Source organism: Oncorhynchus mykiss, chromosome 4 (genome assembly GCF_057628025.1).
Source record: "Oncorhynchus mykiss isolate SJ-2025 chromosome 4, ASM5762802v1, whole genome shotgun sequence".
NCBI classification, from domain to species: Eukaryota; Metazoa; Chordata; class Actinopteri; order Salmoniformes; family Salmonidae; genus Oncorhynchus; species Oncorhynchus mykiss.
Genome location: NC_143025.1, coordinates 14,854,251 through 14,875,830, shown reverse-complemented (window position 1 = coordinate 14,875,830; position 21,580 = coordinate 14,854,251). Strand labels below are relative to the sequence as shown.

The following is a 21,580-nucleotide window of genomic DNA, read 5'->3' as shown; positions in this document are numbered from 1 at the left end:
CTATTTCGCAAAATAACTATTTTTGGCCGAATACCTTGCAATCCATGAAGAAACGGGGTGGCAGGCTGACCATCTGTTACGCAAGTGCAGTGTCAAAAGGACCTTGTGTCTGCAATGAGCCAAGGTAAGTTGCTAGCTAGCATTAAACTTATTTAAACTCTCTTCAATCACTAGTGAACTATATGGTTGATATTAGGTTTAGTAGCTTGTCCTGCGTTGCATGTTAATTTATCACCGAATCACAGCCTCATTCAACTTCGCCAAACGGGTGATGATAAAAAAAAAGTTTTGCACAAATATACCTAACCATAAACATCAATGTCTTTCTTAAAATCAATACACAGAAGTATATTTTATTATATATTTAGTTTAAATAAATGCATGTTAGCAGGCAATATTAACTAGGGAAATTGTGTCACTTCTCTTGCATTCAGTGCAAGCAGAGTCAGGATATATGCAACAGTTTGGGCCTCCTGGCTCGTTGAACTGTGTTTCTCCCTAACAAAGACCGTAATTAATTTGCCAGAATTGTACATAATTATGACGGTTGTGCAATGTAACAGCAATATTTAGACTTAGGGTTGCCACCGGTTCGACAAAATACGTAATGGTTCCGTACTTCACTGAAAGAATAAACGTTTTGTTTTCTAAATGATAGTTTCCAAATTTGACCATGTTAATGACCAAAGGCTCATATTTCTGTGTGTTTATCATTAAGTCTAACTGAGCAGTGGTAAGCAGCAGCAGGCTCATAAGCATTCATTCAGACAGCACTTCACTGCGTTTACGAGCAGCTCTTAGCAATGCTTGAAGCCTATGAACTTCCAAGATTAAGGTTGGCAATACTAAAGTGTCTTTTTATTTCACCAGGTAGGCGAGTTGAGAACAAGTTCTCAATTACAACTGCGACCTGGCCAAGATAAAGCATTGCAGTTCGACACACAGCAGAGTTATACATGGAATAAACAAACACAGTAGAAAAAAGTATAGTGTGTGCAAATGAGGTAAGGGAGGTACCGCAATAAATAGGCCATAGTGGTAGATGTGAAGTTAGTGAGGGAGATATGAGGCTTTAGTGATTTTTGCAGTTCGTTCCAGTCATTGGCAGCAGAGAACTGGAAGGAAAGGCGGCCAAAGGAGGAATTGGCTTTGGGGGTGACCAGTGAAATATGCGTGCTGCTATGGTGACCAGTGAACTGAGATATGGCGGGGCTATACCTAGCAATGACTCGTAGATGACCTGGAGCCAGTGGGTTTGGCAACGAGTAGGAAGCGAGGACCAGCCAACGTGAGCATACAAGTCGCAGTGGTGGGTAGTATATGGGGCTTTGGTGACAAAACAGATGGAGGCTATTTTGTTAAGGACATCGCCGAAGTCGAGGATCGGTAGGACAGTCAGTTTTACAAGGGTATGTTTGGCAGCATGAGTGAAGGATGCTTTGTTTGCGAGAAATAGGAAGCCGATTCTAGATGGTTAATGTGAGTCTGGAAGGAGGGTTTACAGTCCAACCAGACACCTAGGTATTTGTAGATGTCCACATATTCTAAGTCAGAACCGTCCAGAGTAGTGATGCTGGATGGGCGGGCAGGTGTGGGCAGCGATCGGTCGAAGAGCATGCATTTGGTTATACTTGCATTTTAAGAGCAGTTGGAGGTCGCGGAAGGAGAGTTATGGCATTGAAGCTCCTCTGGAGGTTAGTAAACCGTGTCCAAAAAAGGGCCAGAAGTGTACAGAATCGTGTCGTCTGCGTAGAGGTGGATCAGAGAATCACCAGCAGCAAGAGCGACATTGATGTATACAGAGAAGAGTCGGCCCGAGAATTGAACCCTGTGGCAGCCCCATAGACTGCAAGAGGTCCGGACAACAAGCCCTCCGAATTGACACACTGAACTCTGTCAGAAGTAGTTGGTGAACCAGGAGAGGCAATCATTTGAGAAACCAAGGCTGTCGAGTCTGCCAATAAGAATGTGATGATTGACAGAGTCAAAAGCCTTGGCCAGGTCAATGAATAAAGCTGCACAGTATCTCTTATCAATGGCAGTTACGATATCGTTTAGGACCTTGTGCGTGGCTGAAGTGCACCCATGACTAGCTCGGAAACCACCTTGCATAGCGGAGAAGGTACAGTGGGATTCAAATTGGTCGGTGACTTGTTTGTTAACTTGGCTTTCAAAGACCTTAAAGGCAGGGTAGGATAGATATAGATCTGTAGCAGTTTGGGTCTAGAGTGTCTCCCCCTTTGAAGAGGGGAATGACTGCGGCAGCTTTCCAATCTTTGGGGATCTCAGACGATACGAAAGAGAGGTTGAACAGGCTAGTAATAGGGGAAAATTGGGCAGATCATTTTAGAAAAAGAAAAGGTCCAGATTGTCTAGCCCGGCTGATTTGTAGGGGTCCAGATCTTGCAGCTCTTTCAGAACATCAGCTATCTGGATTTGGGTGAAGGAGAAATGGGGGATGCTTGGGCAAGTTGCTGTGGGGGGTGCAGGGGTAACCAGATGGAAAGCATTGCCTGCTGTAGAAAAATGATTATTGAAATTGGATTTATCAGTGGTGATAGTGTTTCCTAGCCTCAGTGCAGTGGGCAGCTGGGTGGAGGTGCTCTTAGTCTCCATGGACTTTAGAGTCCCAGAACATTTTTTATTTTGTGCTACAGGATGCAAATTTGTTTAAAAAAAGCTAGCCTAAGCTTTCCCAACTTCCCTGAAAAGCCTATAAGAACACCCAACAGTCAAAAGGTATATGAAATACATATGGTATAGAGAGAAATAGTTGACTCGTCATAATAACTACAACCTAAAACATCTGAACTGGTAATATTAAACCACCAGCTTTCATGTGTTCTGAGCAAAGAACTTATACGTTAGCTATTTACATGGCACATTGCACTCTTCTCCAAATTTAACATGTTTCATTATGAGACTAAAAATGGATTGTATTAAGTTAAAATGAAAGTTAATTCAGTATTGTCGTAAGTCATTTTTTTAATGACTGATTAATCGTTATCGGAGTTGAAAAATCATAAAATCAGTCGACCTCCTACTTTCGACTAACCATGTGCGACACGCACGCACAGTTAAAAGCCTGCTAGAGTTAGCAGCAGGCAGATGAGCTGGAATGTGAAGCTAACTGAAGCTGGTTCGCTTTAGAAACCCTGAGTAGATCTATACTGAACAAAAAATGTCAAATCTAGTTATTGGTCGCAGATGTAGCAAAAAGCACAAAAAGCTTATCTGTTTGAGAGCATTTCTCCTTTGCCAAGATAATCCATCCACCTGACAGGTGTGGTATATCAAGAAGCTGATTAAACAGCATGATCATTACACTGGGGACAATAAAGGGCCACTAAAATGTGCAGTTCTCACACTAGTTTTGAAGGAGCATGCAATTGGCATGCTGAATGCCAGAATGTCCACCAGAGCTGTTGCTAGAGAATTGAATGTTCTTTTCTCTACCATAAGCCACAACCGTCCTTTTAGAGAATTTGCCAGTGCGTCCAACCGGCCTCAACTGCAGGCCGAGCCAGCCTAGGACCTCCACATCCAGCTTCTTTACCTGCGGGATCATCTGAGACCAGCCACCCGGACAAGCTGAGGAAACTGGGTTTGCACAAACTATCAGAAACTGTTCCAGGGAAGTTGGTCGTCCTGTCTGCAGTGGGCAAATGCTCACCTTTGATAGCCACTGGAAAAGTGTGCCCTTCACAGATGAATCTCGGTTTGCTGATGTCAAGAGTGCCCCGTGGCGGGGTTATGGTATGGGCAGGCATAAGCTATGGACACAATTACACTTTATTGATGGCAATTTGAGTGCACAGAGATACCGTGTCTAGATCCAGAGGCCTATTGTTGTGCCATTCATCCGCCACCATCATGTTGCTGCATGATAATGCACAGCCCCATATCGCAAGGATCTGTACACGATTCCTGGAAGCTGAAAATGTTCCATTTCTTCCATGGCCTGCATTCACAGACGTGTCCGACATTGAGCATGTTTGGGATGCTCTGGATCGACGGGAGTGTTCCAGTTCCCGCCTATATCAACCAACTTCGCACAGCCATTGAAGAGGCGTGGGATTCATTCTACAATCAACAGCCTGATCAACTCTATGCAAAGGAGATGATTGTGCTGCATGTTGCAAATGGTGGTCACACCAGATACTGACTGTTTTTTCTCATTTCCTGGGTAACTAAATTGCTGCATTTATATTTTTGTTCAATGCAGCTTGCTTTTTAGGATACCCCTCAGGTTGGACCATTCTAGCCAATGACAGGGCAGATACCCGTGTGAACAGGCAAAACTCAGAAATTCCACATATCCACTTATTCCAATGCATTCGTAACAACCTGAAACTTATATTCAATCTAATAAGCCTCACGTAGCGACCAAATTCGACACTCATTGACCTCAAAAATCCTCACATGACTGATTAAACCCTTTAAGCTCCTTCTTTTGTTGCACTGAACACAGGAAGCCAATGCGTCACACATCTCTGGAGTTCTGAATCACTACTGCATTTATTTTATTTGCAGAGATCAGAATTAAGCAAAATTGTACACACACACACAGTGCACAGCCATATTTACATTCAAGTATTGCAATTCATACAAGCCAGTTGCTGCTTGGGCCTTTACAACTGCCTTCCCGTCACCCTTTGAAAAGGTGTTTCGTTATGCTTCAGTCTTAAAAAATAAATAAAACGTGAGTCATGGCTTATCTCTTATTGGTAAATACAGCAGTAGTCCAGCCAACCCACGGTCATTCTCTGAAACCATGAATAATATACATCTGAGCACTGCACTAAGAAAGTGGTGTTGGGAAAATGCTAGATATCCTGCGACTAATTTATATAGCAGCGAACCATTCCAAGTAGAAAGTCAAGACTAATCTCCAGTCTGTTTTTACCACCCAAACCCCCTTTATTGAGAACATTTACATACCATCTTTAAGTGTAGTACACGGTTTGTCTTTATGTATCTAGAGTATCCCCTTGAGGGTGTCACGGTACATTATGTGTGCGTTGATTGTTGGAGACAAAACGGTTATGTTCATAGCTGTGCGGGCAAAGACAGTTGTTAAAAGTTGATAGCTTTCCCGAAGGAGGCTGCAAGGTTAGCTTCTCTGAAGGCCTCGGACACAGTCTGAAAGAGAGGTAGATGGGAAAAGAGGGGGTAGGGAGAAGAGGTTAGATTGACTCGCATCTTCTGACAGTTGGGTGGTGTGGTTGAACTTCTACGATATGGCAGTGTGTAACTCACAGGATGGGCGTGGCAAACTCTGGCAACGTCCTCGCAGGACGCGCCATACTCCATGGCGAGCGCCGCCTCGTTGATTATCTCTCCTGCCCCCTAAACACAAGGGTCACCATGGTTAGCATACAACTCCATACGTTATAGCCCAAATTCTCTCTGCTAAGGAGCCTGAGGTGGCATGACTCACAGAGCCCAGGATGTGAGCGCCCAATATCCTGTCGGTCTCCTTGTGGCCGAGGATCTTCACCAGGCCATCGGTGTCTGCGTTGGTTTTGGCTCGGCTGTTGGCGGCAAACGGGAACTTTCCCACCTTGTATGGGATGCCCTGGGAAATAGAGTTGGAGGTTAAAGTTCTGTTTTACTGTCACGTTTCAGTGTTGATACGACATGTGCAATACTTTGTCTCCTTTAGGAGGTCAACCATTTTGGGGAAGGCATCTCGCCACCCTGTAGCTAACTCTTAAACCTGAAGGGATTTCAATGTAGCAACATTTTAGCAACTGAAATCCAAACAAGTCATTTATCATTATATATAAAAAGCCATGTCCACTACTTAATTTGGTAAAAATTATTAGTGTTTATGTGGTGGCGTTAGTGTCCACCTCCTCTTTGAGCTGCTCCTCTGTCTTCCCCACCCATGCCACCTCGGGGTGTGTGTAGACTACAGAGGGGACACAGTTGTAGTCGATGTGCACGGCGCCCCCGGCCATGCCTTCCACGCAGATGATGCCCTCGTCCTCTGCCTTGTGTGCCAGCATGGGCCCGGCGATCACGTCACCAATGGCATAGATACTAGAAAGAGATTAGAAGGGAAAGAGAAAGTTTAGTCCTTTTTGAAAGAGATCTTGGTGAGAGGCGGTTGGAGTAGTAGGTGTATATTGAAAAAGCAGGCATTGAACAGTGTACAAAACATTAGGAACGTCTCTTTCCATGACAGACTGACCAGGTGAAAGCTATGATCCCTTATTGATGTCACTTGTTAAATCCACTTCACATCAGTGTAGATGAAGAGGAGACAAGAAGGATTTTTAAGCCTTGAGACATGGATTGTGTGCCATTTAGAGGGTGAATGGGCAAGCCAAAATATTCATGGTATGGTAGTAGGTGACAGGCACACCGGTTTGTCAAGAACTGCAACGCTGCTGGGTTTTTCCACACGCAACAGTTTCCAGACAACTTTTAAAAAAACGTTTAACTAGGCAAGTCAGTTAAGAACCAGTTCTTATTTACAATGACAGCCTACCCCGGATGACGCTGGGCCAATTGTGCGCCGCCCTACAGGACTCCCAATCACAGCCAGATGTGATGCAGCCTGGATTCAAACCAGGGACTGCACTGAGATGCCTTAGACCGCTGCGCCACTCGGGATCCCTAACATGACACAACATGGGGCAGCATCCATGTGGAACAGTTGACACCTCGTAGAGCCTATGCCCCGACTAATTGAGGCTATTCTGAGGGCAAAAGGGGGTGCAACTCAATATTAGGAAAGTGTTCCTAATGTTTTATACACTCAGTATATATTACATAGACAAACTCCCTCTCTCTTGGGGATGTTGTATATTACATAGATCGAAACTCCCACTACACCCCTCCATCTTGGGGATGTTGTATATTACAGACGTGTGGTGCGCTAATTTAGGTCTACCTGGGTACTTTGGTCTGGAAGCGGTTGTTGACTGGTATGCGTCCCCTGTTGTCCAGCTCCAGGCCCACGGTATCCAGGCCCAGGTTCCTGGTGAAGGGCCGTCTGCCGATACACACCAGCAGCACGTCACACGTCAGAGTCTCGTTCTTCCCTCCGGCTGCCGCCTCGACACTGGAGACAACACACACGGTTAGGTCTTGGTCATTAGGGCTGTCCCCGAACAAAGTACATCTTGGGTCGACAGGAGTCATTTGTTCTTTCAACCAATCGATACACTGCTCAAAAAAATAATGGGAACACTTAAACAACACAATGTAACTCCAAGTCAATCACACTTCTGTGAAATCAAACTGTCCACTTAGGAAGCAACACTGATTGACAATAAATTTCACATGCTGTTGTGCAAATGGAATAGACAACAGGTGGAAATTATAGGCAATTAGCAAGACACCCCCAATAAAGGAGTGGATCTGCAGGTGATAACCACAGACCACTTCAGTTCCTATGCTTCCTGGCTGATGTTTTGGTCACTTTTGAATGCTGGCGGTGCTTTCACTCTAGTGGTAGCATGAGACGGAGTCTACAACCCACACAAGTGGCTCAGGTAGTGCAGCTCATCCAGGATGGCACATCAATGCGAGCTGTGGCAAGAAGGTTCGCTGTGTGTCAGCGTAGTGTCCAGAGCATGGAGGCGCTACCAGGAGACAGGCCAGTACATCAGGAGACGTGGAGGAGGCCGTAGGAGGGCAACAACCCAGCAGCAGGACCGCTACCTCCGCCTTTGTGCAAGGAGGAGCAGGAGGAGCACTGCCAGAGCCCTGCAAAATGACCTCCAGCAGGACACAAATGTGCATGTGTCTGCTCAAATGGTCAGAAACAGACTCCATGAGGGTGGTACGAGGGCCCGACGTCCACAGGTGGGGGTTGTGCTTACAGCCCAACACCGTGCAGGACGTTTGGCATTTGCCAGAGAACACCGAGATTGGCAAATTCGCCACTGGCGCCCTGTGCTCTTCACAGATGAAAGCAGGTTCACACTGAGCACATGACAGATGTGACAGGGTCTGGAGACGCCGTGGAGAACGTTCTGCTGCCTGCAACATCCTCCAGCATGACCGGTTTGGTGGTGGGTCAGTCATGGTGTGGGGTGGCATTTCTTTGGGGAACCGCACAGCCCTCCATGTGCTCGCCAGAGGTAGCCTGACTGCCATTAGGTACCGAGATGAGATCCTCAGACCCCTTGTGAGACCATATGCTGGTGCGGTTGGCCTTGGGTTCCTCCTAATGCAAGACAATGCTAGACCTCATGTGGCTGGAGTGTGTCAGCAGTTCCTGCAAGAGGAAGGCATTGATGCTATGGACTGGCCCGCCCGTTCCCCAGACCTGAATCCAATTGAGCACATCTGGGACATCATGTCTCGCTCCATCAGTTGCACCACAGACTGTCCAGGAGTTAGCGGATGCTTTATTCCAGGTCTGGGAGGAGATCCCTCAGGAGACCATCCGCCACCTCATCAGGAGCATGCCCAGGCATTGTAGGTAGGTCATACAGACACGTGGAGGCCACACACACTGAGCCTCATTTGGACTTGTTTTAAGGACATTACAACAAAGTTGGATCAGCCTGTAGTTTGGTTTTCCACTTTAATTTTGAATTTTGACTCCAAATCCAGACCTCCACGGGTTGATAAATTTGATGTCCATTGATAATTTGTGTGATTTTGTGGTCAGCACATTCAACTATGTAAAGAAAAAAGTATTTAATAAGAATATTTCATTCATTCAGATCTAGGATGTGTTATTTTAGTGTTCCCTTTATCTTTTTGAGCAGTGTATATTTTAGCCGGTCGGAAGTTTACATGCACTTAGGTTGGAGTCATTAAAAATCGTATTTCAACCACTCTACAAAGTTAAACTATTAGTTTAACTTTCAAAACTATAGTTTTGGCAAGTCGGTTAAGACATCTACTTCGTGCATGACCCAAGTAATTTTTCCAACAATTGTTTACAGAGATTTTCACTTAATTCACTATCACAATTCCAGTGGGTCAGAAGGTTACATATACTAAGTTGACTGTGCCTTTAAACAGCTTGGGAAATTATGTCATTGCTTTAAAAGCTTCTGATAGGCTAATTGACACCATTTGAGTCAATTGGAGGTGTACCTGTGGATGTATTTCAAGGCCTACCTTCAATAGGGAAATATATATATATTTTTTTAGACCTCCACAAGTCTGCTCCATCCTTGGGAGCAATTTTCAAATGCCTGAAGGTACCACCTTCATCTGTACAAAAAATAGTACGCAAGTATAAACACCATGGGACCACGCAGCCGTCATACCGCTCAGGAAGGAGACGCGTTCTGTCTCCTAGAGATGAACGTACTTTGGTGTGAAAAGTGCAAATCAATCCCAGAACAGCAGCAAAGGACCTTGTGAAGATGCTGGAGGAAACGGGTACAAAAGTATCTATATCCACAGTAAAATGAGTCCTATATCGACATAACCTGAAAGACCGCTCAGCAAGGAAGAAGCCACTGCTCCAAAACAGCCATAACAGTAGTCTGACTTTTTTTGCAACTGCACAAAGATCGTACTTTTTGACCCCAAGCATACTTCCAAAGTTCTGGCAAAATGGCAACAAAGTCAAGGTATTGAAGCGGCCATCACAAAGCCCTGACCTACAAACCTGACTTAGTTACACCAGCACTGTCAGGAGAAATTTGCCCAACTTATTGTGGGAAGCTTGTGGAAGGCTACCCCGAAACGTTTGACCCAAATTAAACAATTTAAAGGCAATGCTACCAAATCCTAATTGAGTATGTAAACTTCTGACCCACTGGGAATGTGATGAAAGAAATAAAAGTTCAAATAAATAATTATCTACTATTATTGACATTTTACATTCTTAAAATAAAGTGGTGATCCTAACTGACCTAAACATTTTTTTACTAGGATTAAATGTCAGGAATTGTGAAAAACTGAGTTTAAATGTATTTGGCTAAGGTGTATGTAAACTTCCGACTTCAACTGTGTGTATGTATGTAAATGTTTGAATACAATCAACTATATGTAGGCTACTGAGCTTGTCTGATGCTTTAAGCACTGTGATTAAAAATGAAGACAAATGACTAAAGCCAGAGATCAACAACCTAACCAAAAGAAAAAACCCTGTTCTGGACCTGCCTGCCTTTGCAGATTCTTGCTGTTATAAGAGCCTGAAGTTGCCGGTAATAGGCTACACCAGTGGTCGGCAACCTTTTCCATTTGGAGCACAAATTTATCCTACCATTTGTAATGATCTGCATGCCAGTTATGATATTTATATGCACGTTTTTGTGGAACAATTTAATTTATAAAGTCTTCATATCTCAAAATCAATGTCATGTGGTTAATCAAAATTCTACATGAAACAAATTTATAAGTAGCTTCTATTGCCAATATGTAAAAATAGCCTACAATAGCCAAATAAAAACATTGCAGCCAGAAAATATTCTGATAAAAATATCCTACAAATCACATTGACAGACACAGCTGTGGGCTATTTTGTGTAAGGGATAAGAACTAATCAGATAGGCCTATTTTATGACGTTATGACGAAAAGGAAGAGCGAGCTAGAAAGATTTTTCAAATAGGATTTGTTGAGGAACTATTGTCATTCTCAATGGATGTAAAAACAGACTGTTTGAGGCAAAGAAACTTTCTTTGAGAAGCGCCACAGTGATGTTGAGTTGAGACAGTCCGAAATAGTATCAGATCCCCAAATGGGCACATTTATAAGACTACATTTGTGCGCAGGCCAGGTAGACTATTCGTAATCACTGTGTGTCCTTACTCAAGATTGACAGGAGCGCGCCAAACAAAAGACAATGAATAAATTGACAACTCGTAAATGGAATTAAATAAACAAACTTTTAGCCTAGGTTTTGAGATCTGCAAACATATTCACTCCTACAATGACAATGGTAAGGCTTTATTAATAATATATTTACTGCATTAATAAAATTTACTGTAACCAAACAAGCATTGTTGATTAGAAATGATGATAAATCTACTACTGGTGATACTGTTGTGCCATCCCTGCAGCCTCCATAATGGATTAGTCCACTCAGACAGGTGTCTCGTATGCCATAATTGTTTAAAATATATTTGCCACTAATCAACAAAAAAATAATCTTGGTCGACAAACAGCCTATGGACCAAACAATGGAACAGTCGACTAAATGGTGTCAGCCGTTTAAACCTAATGTTTAACCAGAAACTTGCAAGCACATTCCTTTCAGTGACTTAGTTCATTCAGATCCACACACAAACACACTCCACTGGGGGATGGAACTCACGCCACGTCGATCTGGCCGTCGGGCCTCTTGGTGGCGCCCATGACCTTGGTGCCCAGCTTGAACTTTATGCCTTGCTTCTGAAGGATGCGTTGGAAGTTCTTGGAGATCTCCATGTCGATGCCCAAGCCGCCCACGTGGCCCAGGAACTCCACCGCTGTCACTTTGGAGCCCAGACGCTGCCACACTGACCCCTGGTGAACAGGAGGCCAAACAGGATGTTAGACTGGACCCTGGATATTCCCTAAGAGATGCCTGTGGGGAAATCTGCACGGAGTGATCTGGCAGCTGGAGGGTTACTGGCTTCAACATCCCTGTATACTACCTACTACCATTGTGCCCTTGAGTAAAGACACTACCTCTAAGTGCTCCAGGGGCGTTGCTCTGCCGCAGCCTGTGATGTGTGTCAGGTTGGGTACTGAGACAGCAAAACACTTAAGAACATCACCCCTTCCTGTTTGGCCCTGTCCGGGGGTGTCCTCGGAGTGGGCCACAGTGTCTCCTGACCCCTCCTGTCTCAGCCTCCAGTATTTATGCTGCAGAAGTTTATGTGTCGGGGGGCTAGGGTCAGTTTGTTATATCTGGAGTACTTCTCCTGTCCTATTTGGTGTCCTGTGTGAATCTAAGTGTGCGTTCTCTAATTCTCTCCTTCTCTCTCTCGGAGGACCTGAGCCCTAGGACCATGCCCCAGGACTACCTGACATGATGACTCCTTGCTGTCCCCAGTCCACCTGGCTGTGCTGCTGCTCCAGTTTCAACTGTTCTGCCTTATTATTATTATTCGACCATGCTGGTCATTTATGAACATTTGAACATCTTGGCCATGTTCTGTTATAATCTCCACCCGGCACAGCCAGAAGAGGACTGGCCACCCCACATAGCCTGGTTCCTCTCTAGGTTTCTTCCTAGGTTTTGGCCTTTCTAGGGAGTTTTTCCTAGCCACCGTGCTTCTACACCTGCATTTCTTGCTGTTTGGGGTTTTAGGCTGGGTTTCTGTACAGCACTTTGAGATATCAGCTGATGTACGAAGGGCTATATAAATAAATTTGATTTGATTTGATCAGTGCAAATGGACAAATAAAGCAATTATTGTATGGATCCTTGCTGTAATCCTGTGTGTGTGTGTGGTCCCTCACCAGCTCCACCCCGATGACTCCGGCTCCGATGACAATGAGATGCTCAGGCACCTTCTTCAGGTCCAGGGCTCCCGTGGAGGACACCACCGTCTCCTCATCAACCTGACAGCACAGGAGGTTAGGAGAGTTAGGACACGGCTTTGCCAAGGACTACTAACATCTGGTCGCCTGCTACAAACTACTACTAAAAGAGTACAGTAACATACCTCGATCCCCGGAAAGGGCGTGACCTCGGAGCCAGTGGCAATGAGGATGTTCTTGCTGTTGATGACCTGCATGCTGCCGTCCTCGGCCGTGGCCGTCACCTGGTTCTTGCCTGTTATCTTCCCATAGCCGTTCACGTGTGTCACCTGAGGAGAAACCGCCACATTACATCATCAGTTACATCAATTAAAGACGTGGTCAAGATCACTACTGACCCTGTAGTAACATAAAAAAATACAGCGGGAAGCATCAAAACAGCCTGCTTTGGTATCAAATTGATGGATTCAAATTACAAGTGGGTTTAAGACAAAGGACACGTCCATTGACAATGTAATACCCATAGAAGGTAGCGTCCATTCAAAGAAGATAGATTATAGCTGTTTCAAGCTTATCCTGCCGAGGCAAAATCTCTTGGCTCAAAGCTGAAGGAGCTTAGTCATACACTCTTGCTGTCAGGGCTTTTGGTGGTTATAAAAGGATAGAACATGGGTTGAACTTGAAATGGAGTTGATTTCAGCATGCTATTTGGAGCCCGCTGACAGGTTCTACCACTCCCATTGTTTTGCATAAGCTAACAACACATACATACTCGGACCCATACTAATACCACACTGACTAACTCATCTGATGCTGACTGGCAGGATCCCTATATTAGTTGCCATTTATCCAAAAAGTGAGCTAAATTTGTGAACTAGGTCTATCATTAACAATGTAAGTAGGGAGGGACTGACTGTAGGTAAGGCCTCACCTTGTTCTGTTTGAATAAATGTGCAATGCCTCCAGTCAGTGCTTTGACTGCCCCGCTCTTCTGTGACATCATCTTCTCCAGGTTCAATGTGATCCCCGAGACTGGCACAGACAGAGAGACAAGTGAAGTTCATAACTGGCATCCCTAAAAGTCAAAAGCCTGCACACCCTTCAGCTCTCTAGGCCCGGGCTGGTGGTGACCACTGCTTGGGTCAAGCCAATGTTAGTTAGCTCTTACTTTCAATGCCTCTGCTTTCAAAGTCCTTGCCATTGGCCTGGTGGTACAGGTAGGAGTTGTTCAGCAGGGCCTAGAACGTGACAGGAGAAAACAGACGTTCTACATTCATCCTCAACTCACAGACGAAGTTGTGCAGTGTTGCACATTAACACCCAGTAAAAGCTATATAAATTCCTGATTGACAATGTTTACCTTTGAAGGGATACAGCCGACATTCAAACAGGTCCCGCCTAGAGTGGGATTCTTTTCCACACACACCGTCTGGAAAGTAGAAAACGTAGTTGTTAAACAATTCTCACAAGATGGGCATCACTATTAAATAGGCATAAACCTAAATTTACTCCTTGCGCTTCGTTCACTCGATAGAGATCAGAATGAATGGTTAGCCTAGTTAAAACCAAATTGTATTAGTCACGTGCGCCGAATACAACAGGATACTTACAGTGAAATGCTTACTAATGCTTACTAACGAGCCCCTAGCCAACAACGCAGTTTCTAAAAAATTTTGATATGAATAAGAGATAAAAGTAACACGTAATTAAAGAGCAGCAGTAAAATAACAATAGTAAGACTATACATAGGGGGATAGCCAATACAGAGTCAATGTACAGGGGCACCGGTTATTTGAGGTAGTATGTACATGTAAGTAGAATTATTAAAGTGACTATGCATAGATGACAACAGAGAGTAGCAGTGGTGTAAAGGGGGGGGGGGGCAATGCAAATAGTCTGGGTAGCTATTTGACTAGATGTTCAGAAGTCTTATGCTTGGGGGTAGAAGCTGTTTAGAAGCCTATTGGAACTAGACTTGGCGTTCCGGTACCACTTGCCGTGCGGTAGCAGAGAGAACAGTCTATGACTAGGGTGGATGGAGTCTTTGACAATTTTTAAGGCCTTCCTCTGACACCGCCTGGTATAGAGGTCCTGGATGGCAGAAAGCTTGGCCCCAGTTATGTACTGGGCCGTTCGCACTACCCTCTGTAGTGCCTTGCGGTCGGAAGCTGAGCAGTTGCCATACCAGGCAGTGATGCAACCAATCAGGATGCTCTCGATGGTGCAGCTCTAGAACCTTCTGAGGACCCATGCCAAATCTTTTCAATCTCCTGAAGGGGAATAGGCTTTGCGGTGCCCTCTTCACAACTGTCTTGGTGTGCTTGATCATGTTTAGGGAGAGGTTGTGGCACCACACGGCCAGGTCTCTGACGTCCTCCCTATAGGTGGTCTCGTTGTTGATCAGGCCTACCACTGTTGTGTCATTGGCAAACTTGATGGTGTTGGAGTCGTTCCTGGCCGTACAGTCATGAGTGAACAGGGAGTACAGGAGGGGACTGAGCATGCACCCCCGAGGAGCCCCTGTGTTGAGGATCAGTATGGCGGATGTGTTGTTACCTACTCTTACCACCTGGGGGAGCGGCCCGCCAGGAAGTCCAGGATCCAGTTGCAGAGGGAGGTGTTTAGTCCCAAGGTCCTTAGCTTAGTGATGAGCTTTGAAGGCACTATGGTGTTGAACGCTGAACTGTAGTCAACGAATAGCATTCTCACATAGGTGTTCCTTTTGTCCAGGTAGGAAAGGGCAGTGTGGAGTGCAATAGAGATTGCATCATTTGTGGATCTGTTGGGGCGGTATGCAAATTGGAGTGGGTCTAGGGTTTCTGGGATGATGGTGTTGATGTGAGCCATGACCAGCCTTTCAAAGCACTTCATGGCTACAGATGTGAGTGCTACGGGTCGCTAGTCATTTAGCCAGATTACCTTAGTGTTCATGTGCACAGGCACTATGGTGGATGTCGGCTGCGGAGAGCGTGATCACGGTCTTCCGGAACAGCTGGTGTTCTCATGCATGTTTCAGTGTCATTTGCCTCGAAGCGAGCACAGAAGTAGTTTAGCTCGTCTGGTAAGTTCGTACTACTGGGCATCTTTCGGCTGTGCTTCCCTTTCTAATCTGTGATGGTTTGCAAGTCCTGCCACAGCCGACGAGAGTCAGAGCTGGTGTAGTATGATACGATCTTAGTCCTGTATTGATGCTTTGCCTGTTTAACGGTTCGTCGGAGGGAATAGTGGGATTTCTTATAAGCTTCTGGGTTAGAGTCCCGCTCCTTGAAAGCGGCAACTCTGGCCTTTAGCTCAGTGTGGATGCTGCCTGTAATCCAAGGCTTCTGGTTGGGGTATGTACGTACGGTCACTGTGGGGACGACATCGTCAATGCACTTATTGATGAATCCAATGACTAATGTGGTGTACTCCTTCCTCAATGCCATCGGAGGAACCCCGGAACATATTCCAGTCTGTGTGAGCAAAACAGTCCTGTAGCTTAGCATCTGCTTCCTCTGACCACTTCTTTATTGATCTCGTCACTGGTGCTTCCTGCTTTAACTTTTGCTTGTAAGCAGGAATCAGGAGGATAGAATTATGGTCATATTTGCCAAATGTAGGACAAGGAACAGCTTTGTATGCGTCTCTATGTTTGGAGTATAGGTGGTCCAGAGTTATTTTTCCTCTGGTTGCACATTTAACATGCTGATAGAAATAGTTTAGAGTTAGCTTTACCTTGAAACCAAGCTGGGCTGCTTTGATTGCGGCAACATATCCACCAGGACCAGAGCCCACCACTGTGACATCAGCATCAACTGCAGGAGAGCAAAGAACATGTTTATCAGAGTGGCAACAAGTTAAAGAGGCACATACTGGTATTGCATTCACATTGTGAATATGTTTGCATACAGTTTGATAAGTGCAGTGCAGCAAATTATCTAATTGGACATTGGATTGCCTGGAAACCCGACATTGAATTGTATAGAATATTACATCAGGAAGAAATTAGCGTTTGAATCAGTGAAGTTCTCTCACGACCGCTACAAGCCTGAATGTTGAATAAAATGATATTTTAACGTACTTTACCGATTGTCTATGTGGATAGTCCTTTTGGCAGTAGGAATGTGAGACAATATATCCACAGGAAAGTATAATTACATCAATGTTTGAAAGCGCAGGTAGTGCTTCAGGTGATAGAAATCTGAAAGTGCTATCAGCACTTTCAAACATTTATGTAATTATACTTTTCTGTGGATATATTGTCTCAGATTCCTACCGCAAAAAGGACTAACCACATGAACAACCAGTGAAGTACATTAAAATATAATTTTATTTAACATTCTAACTTGTAGACGTCGAGAGCGGAAACTTTCCTGATTCAAACGCTAATTTCTGCTAGATGTAAAATTCAATGCAATTCAACATTAGGTTTCCAGGAAAGACATGGTAGTGATAAAAGTTTACTTACTTTGTGCTTTGTCAGAGTATGTTCTGACAGAGACAATTGCACCCTGGAGCCTATTCGGGAGTTGGTGGCTACGCTGTATGTGTTAGGAGAGGATAAATGGGGACAATCAGAAAGATTTTGCTATAATGTCAGCATTATAATTTTTCAAAAAATTGTTTACAGACAGATTATGTCACTGTATCACAATTCCAGTGGGTCAGACGTTTACATGCACTAAGTTGACTGTGCCTTTAAACAACTTGGAAAATTCCAGAAAATGATGTCATGGCTTTAGAAGCTTCTAATAGGCTAATTGACATAATTTGAGTCAATTGGAGGTGTACCTGTTTTTCAAGGCCTACCTTCAAACTCAGTGCCTCTTTGCTTGACATCATGGGAAAATCAAAAGAAATCAACCAAGATCTCAGAAAAAAATTGTAGACCTCCACAAGTCTGCTCCATCCTTGAGCAATTTCCAAACGTCTGAAAGTACCATGTTCATCTGTACAAACAATAGTACGCAAGTATAAACACCATGGGACCATGCAGCCGTCATTCTGCTCAGGAAGGAGACGCATTCTGTCTCCTAGAGATGAACGTACTTTGGTGCGAAAATTGCAAATCAATCCCAGAACAGCAAAGGACCTTCTGAAGATGCTGGAGGAAACAGGTACAAAAGTATCTATCTCCACAGTAAAACGAGTCCTATATCGACATAACCTGAAAGGCCACTCAGCAAGGAAGAAGCCACTGCTTCAAAACCGCCATAACAGTAGTCTGACTTTTTTTGCAACTGCACAAAGATCGTACTTTTTGGAGAAATGTCCTCTGGTCTAATGAAACAAAAATAGAACTGTTTGGCCATAATGACCATCGTTATGTTTGTAGGAAAAAGGGGGCGGCTTGCAAGCCGAAGAACACCATCCCACCCATGAAGCACGGGGGTGGCAGCATCATGTTGTGGGGGTGCTTTGCTGCAGGAGGGACTGGTGCACTTCACAAAATAGATGGCATCATGAGTAGAGGTCGTCCAAACAAGTCAGAATGGCTGATTAATTAGGGCCGATTTCAAGTTTTCATAACAATCGTAAATTGTTATTTTTGGGCGCCAATTTTTTTAAATACCTTTATTTAACTAGGCAAGTCAGTTATGAACACATTCTTATTTTCATTGACGGCCTAGGAACGGTGGGTTATCTGCCTTGTTCAGGGGCAAAACGACAGATTGAATCCCCCGAGCTGACAAGGTGAACAATCTAGCAACCTTACAGTTAACTAGTCCAAAGCAATAACGACCTGCCTCTCTCTCGTTGCACTCCACAAGGGAGACTGCCTGTTACGCGAATGCAGTAAGCCAAGGTAAGTTGCTAGCTAGCATTAAACTTATCTTATAAAAAACAATCATAATCACTAGTTAACTACACATGGTTGTTAATATTAGCAGATATTATCTAGCGTGTCCTGTGTTGCATATAATCTGACTGAGCCTACAAGTATCTAAGTATCTGACTGAGCAGTGGTAGGCAGAAGCAGGCACGTAAACATTCATTCAAACAGCAATTTTGTGCGTTTTGCCAGCAGCTCTTCATTGTGCATCAACATTGCGCTGTTTATGACTTCAAGCCTATCAACTCCCGAGATGAGGCTTGTGTAACCGAAGTTAAATGGCTAGCTAGTTAGCGCGCGCTAATAGCGTTTCAAACGTCACTTGCGCTGAGCCTTCTAGTAGTTGTTCCCCTTGTTCTGTATGGGTAACGCTGCTTCGATGATGGCTGTTGTCATTGTGTTGCTGGTTCGAGCCCAGCGAGGAGCGAGGAGAGGGACGGAAGCAATACTGTTACACTGGCAATACTAAAGTGCCTATAAGAACATCCAATAGTCAAAGATTAATGAAATACAAATGGTATAGAGGGAAATAGTCCTATAATTCCTATAATAACTACAACCTAAAACTTCTTACCTGGGAATATTGAAGACTCATGTTAAAAGGAACCACCAGCTTTCATATGTTCTCATGTTCTGAGCAAGGAACTGAAACGTTAGCTTTCTTACATAGCACATATTGCACTTTTACTTTCTTCTCCAACACTTTATTTTTGCATTATTTAAACCAAATTGAACATGTTTCATTATTTATTTGAGGCTAAATTGATTTTATTGATGTATTATATTAAGTTAAAACAAGTGTTCATTCAGTATTGTTGTAATTGTCATTATTACACACACACACACATTTTTTTCTTCTTCAATATTTATTTATTTTAAAATCGGCCGATTAATCGGTATCGGCTTTTTTGGTCCTCCAATAATCGGTATCGGTGTTGAAAAATCATAATCGGTCTACCTCTAATCATGAGGCAGGAAAATGATGTGGATATATTGAAGCAACATCTCAAGACATCAGTCAGGAAGTTAAAACTTGGTCACAAATGTATCTTCCAAATGGACAATGTCCCCAAGCATACTTCCAAAGTTATGGCAAAAAAACCTTAAGGACAACAAAGTCAAGGTATTGGAGTGGCCATCACAACCCTGACCTCAATCCTATAGAACATTTGTGGGCAGAACTGAAGAAGCGTGTGCGAGCAAGGAGGCCTACAAACCTGACTCAGTTACACCAGCTCTGTCAGGAGGAATTGGCCAAAATTCACCCAATTTATTGTGGAAAGCTACCCAAAATGTTTGACCCAAGTTAAACAATTGAAAGGCAATGCTACCAAATACTAATTGAGTGTATGTAAACTTCTGACCCACTGGGAATGTGTTGAAAGAAATACATGCTGAAATAAATCTACTATTATTCTGACATTTCACATTCTTAAAATAAAGTGGTGATCCTAACTGACAAAGACAGGGAATTTTATCCAGGCTTAAAATGTCAGGAATTGTGAAACTGAGGTTAAATGTAATTGGCTAAGGTGCTTGCAAACTTCCGACTTCAACTCTAGCTAAATGTACTGCGTTAGTTAGCTAACAACAGTGCTCAAATCTAATTTGAATAGCTACATAATGAATCAAATAACTTTACAAATCAGGTTGAATGCGCAGTTTGAGTCACTGATGTACCATTGGATGCAGTCAAAGCAGAGGGTGTTCTTTACATCCACAAACAAGCCCGCGAGCTTGACAGCCAGTCAGTCGGGCATGATGACACCTTCGACATTCGCGATGGGATGCTTGTTGGCTAATGGTACTTAGGTAGCTAGCTAACGTTACAGTAACGTTAGCTTGATTGGAAATGTAAGATTTCGTAATGCCATTAGCTTATGAAAGCAATTTAAACCTAACCAGCAGCAATGTAAGCACATTCCACACACCAAGGCTCGCTTGGGCGGGCTAGAAAGAGCTAACACTGCTAGCCAATTTAGAGTTCTAGTACTCCTAAGGATAGGCTAGCTAGCTAATGAAGTAATGGAGGGGTTCAACTAGCAAGGCCTGGACTCCATAAATCACGTTGAAAAACTACCAAGGTAACTCTACAAGTTGTCGCTTTCAGTTATATTTATTTCGGACAACTTGAACTACTAATTGGCATGTCATTATTTTTTCCTTACCGTTGCCAGAGTGCGATATACTTGATTCCAGCTCTGCATTTTGTCGGTGTCCCTTTGCAGGCTGCGTAACCTACAGCAGGCGGATCATCCAAGGACTCACGGGATTGCGCTTGCGCACTAACAATCCAGGAAACTCAAATACTGCCGGTCGTCTAAACAAGCGTTATAGAAATATTTCACCCATAAAAAATAAAATAGTACCGAGTTAGGTAGGAGGATTTAGAAATGTTGTAAACCGTGATTGACTACACACTCCAGCACAGTAGGTGGCGGGATGCAGCTTTAACGTTGGTTAGCGGCCGCCATTATATCACAGAATAAAACAAATAAATTAGACAGGCTGCTGTTCAAACAACTAAAAGACACACCCTCGTCCACTTACTCGCGCTTTAGGCCCTTGAGGGAATCCCCGTCACCATCTTGGGGGCCGGTCCAAATGACTAGCCAAGCAAGAGAAGTTTGCAATGTGAGCTTTTCAGCCCTCGTTTTTAGTCGATTTTGCGAGTCTCCAATTATGTTCACTCCAGGGCCTGAAACTCCCCGTAATTCACTGGTCACCCCCAAAGCCAATTCCTCCTTTGGCCGCCTTTCCTTCCAGTTCTCTGCTGCCAATGACTGGAACAAACTGCAAAAATCACTGAAGCTGGAGACTCATATCTCCCTCATTAACTTTAAGCACCAGCTGTCAGAACAGATCACTGCACCTGGACATAGCCCACCCAACTACCAACATCTCCATACTGTTATTTATTTTGCTCCTTTGCACCCCAGTATCTCTACTTGCACACTCCACTCATCTTCTGCACATCTATCACTCCAGTGTTTAATTGCTATATTGTAATTATTTCGCAACTATGACCTATTTCATTCATTCCCTTATCCTACCTCATTTGCACACACTGTATATATACTTTTTTCTATTGTATTATTGACTATGTTTGTTTATTCCATGTGTAACTCTGTGTTGTTGTTTGTGTCGCACTGCTTTGGCCAGGTCGCAGTTGTAAATGAGAACTTGTTCTCAACTAGCCTACCTGGTTAAATAAAGGGGGGAAAAAAATGTATAAAATTTTTTTGCAACGATTTTATATCGGCTAAGAAAAGTCCGCCAAAACTTAAAAACAACATCAATGGAGATGTCAACATACAAGTGTAAGTAAAAACTAATGTAAACAGGTTAGAAATTGTGCTACTAATGCACTTGAT

At 43.8% G+C, this 21,580-nt stretch overlaps 1 protein-coding gene across 1 annotated transcript; it reads right to left on the bottom strand.

The window, feature by feature from the left end:
- Positions 1-4,489: 4,489 nt before the first annotated feature.
- Positions 4,490-20,444, bottom strand: LOC110521345 (dihydrolipoyl dehydrogenase, mitochondrial). Its single transcript, XM_021598844.3, has 14 exons — positions 20,375-20,444; positions 16,842-16,914; positions 16,109-16,188; positions 13,755-13,823; positions 13,563-13,632; positions 13,326-13,426; positions 12,580-12,723; positions 12,374-12,475; positions 11,241-11,431; positions 6,902-7,072; positions 5,856-6,045; positions 5,441-5,578; positions 5,260-5,349; positions 4,490-5,142 (listed from the first exon to the last, which is right to left on the bottom strand). The coding sequence occupies exons 1-14, from the start codon at positions 20,411-20,413 to the stop codon at positions 5,077-5,079; spliced, it is 1,524 nt and encodes a 507-aa protein (XP_021454519.1). The 5' UTR covers positions 20,414-20,444; the 3' UTR covers positions 4,490-5,076.
- Between the last annotated feature and the right edge of the window lie 1,136 nt (positions 20,445-21,580).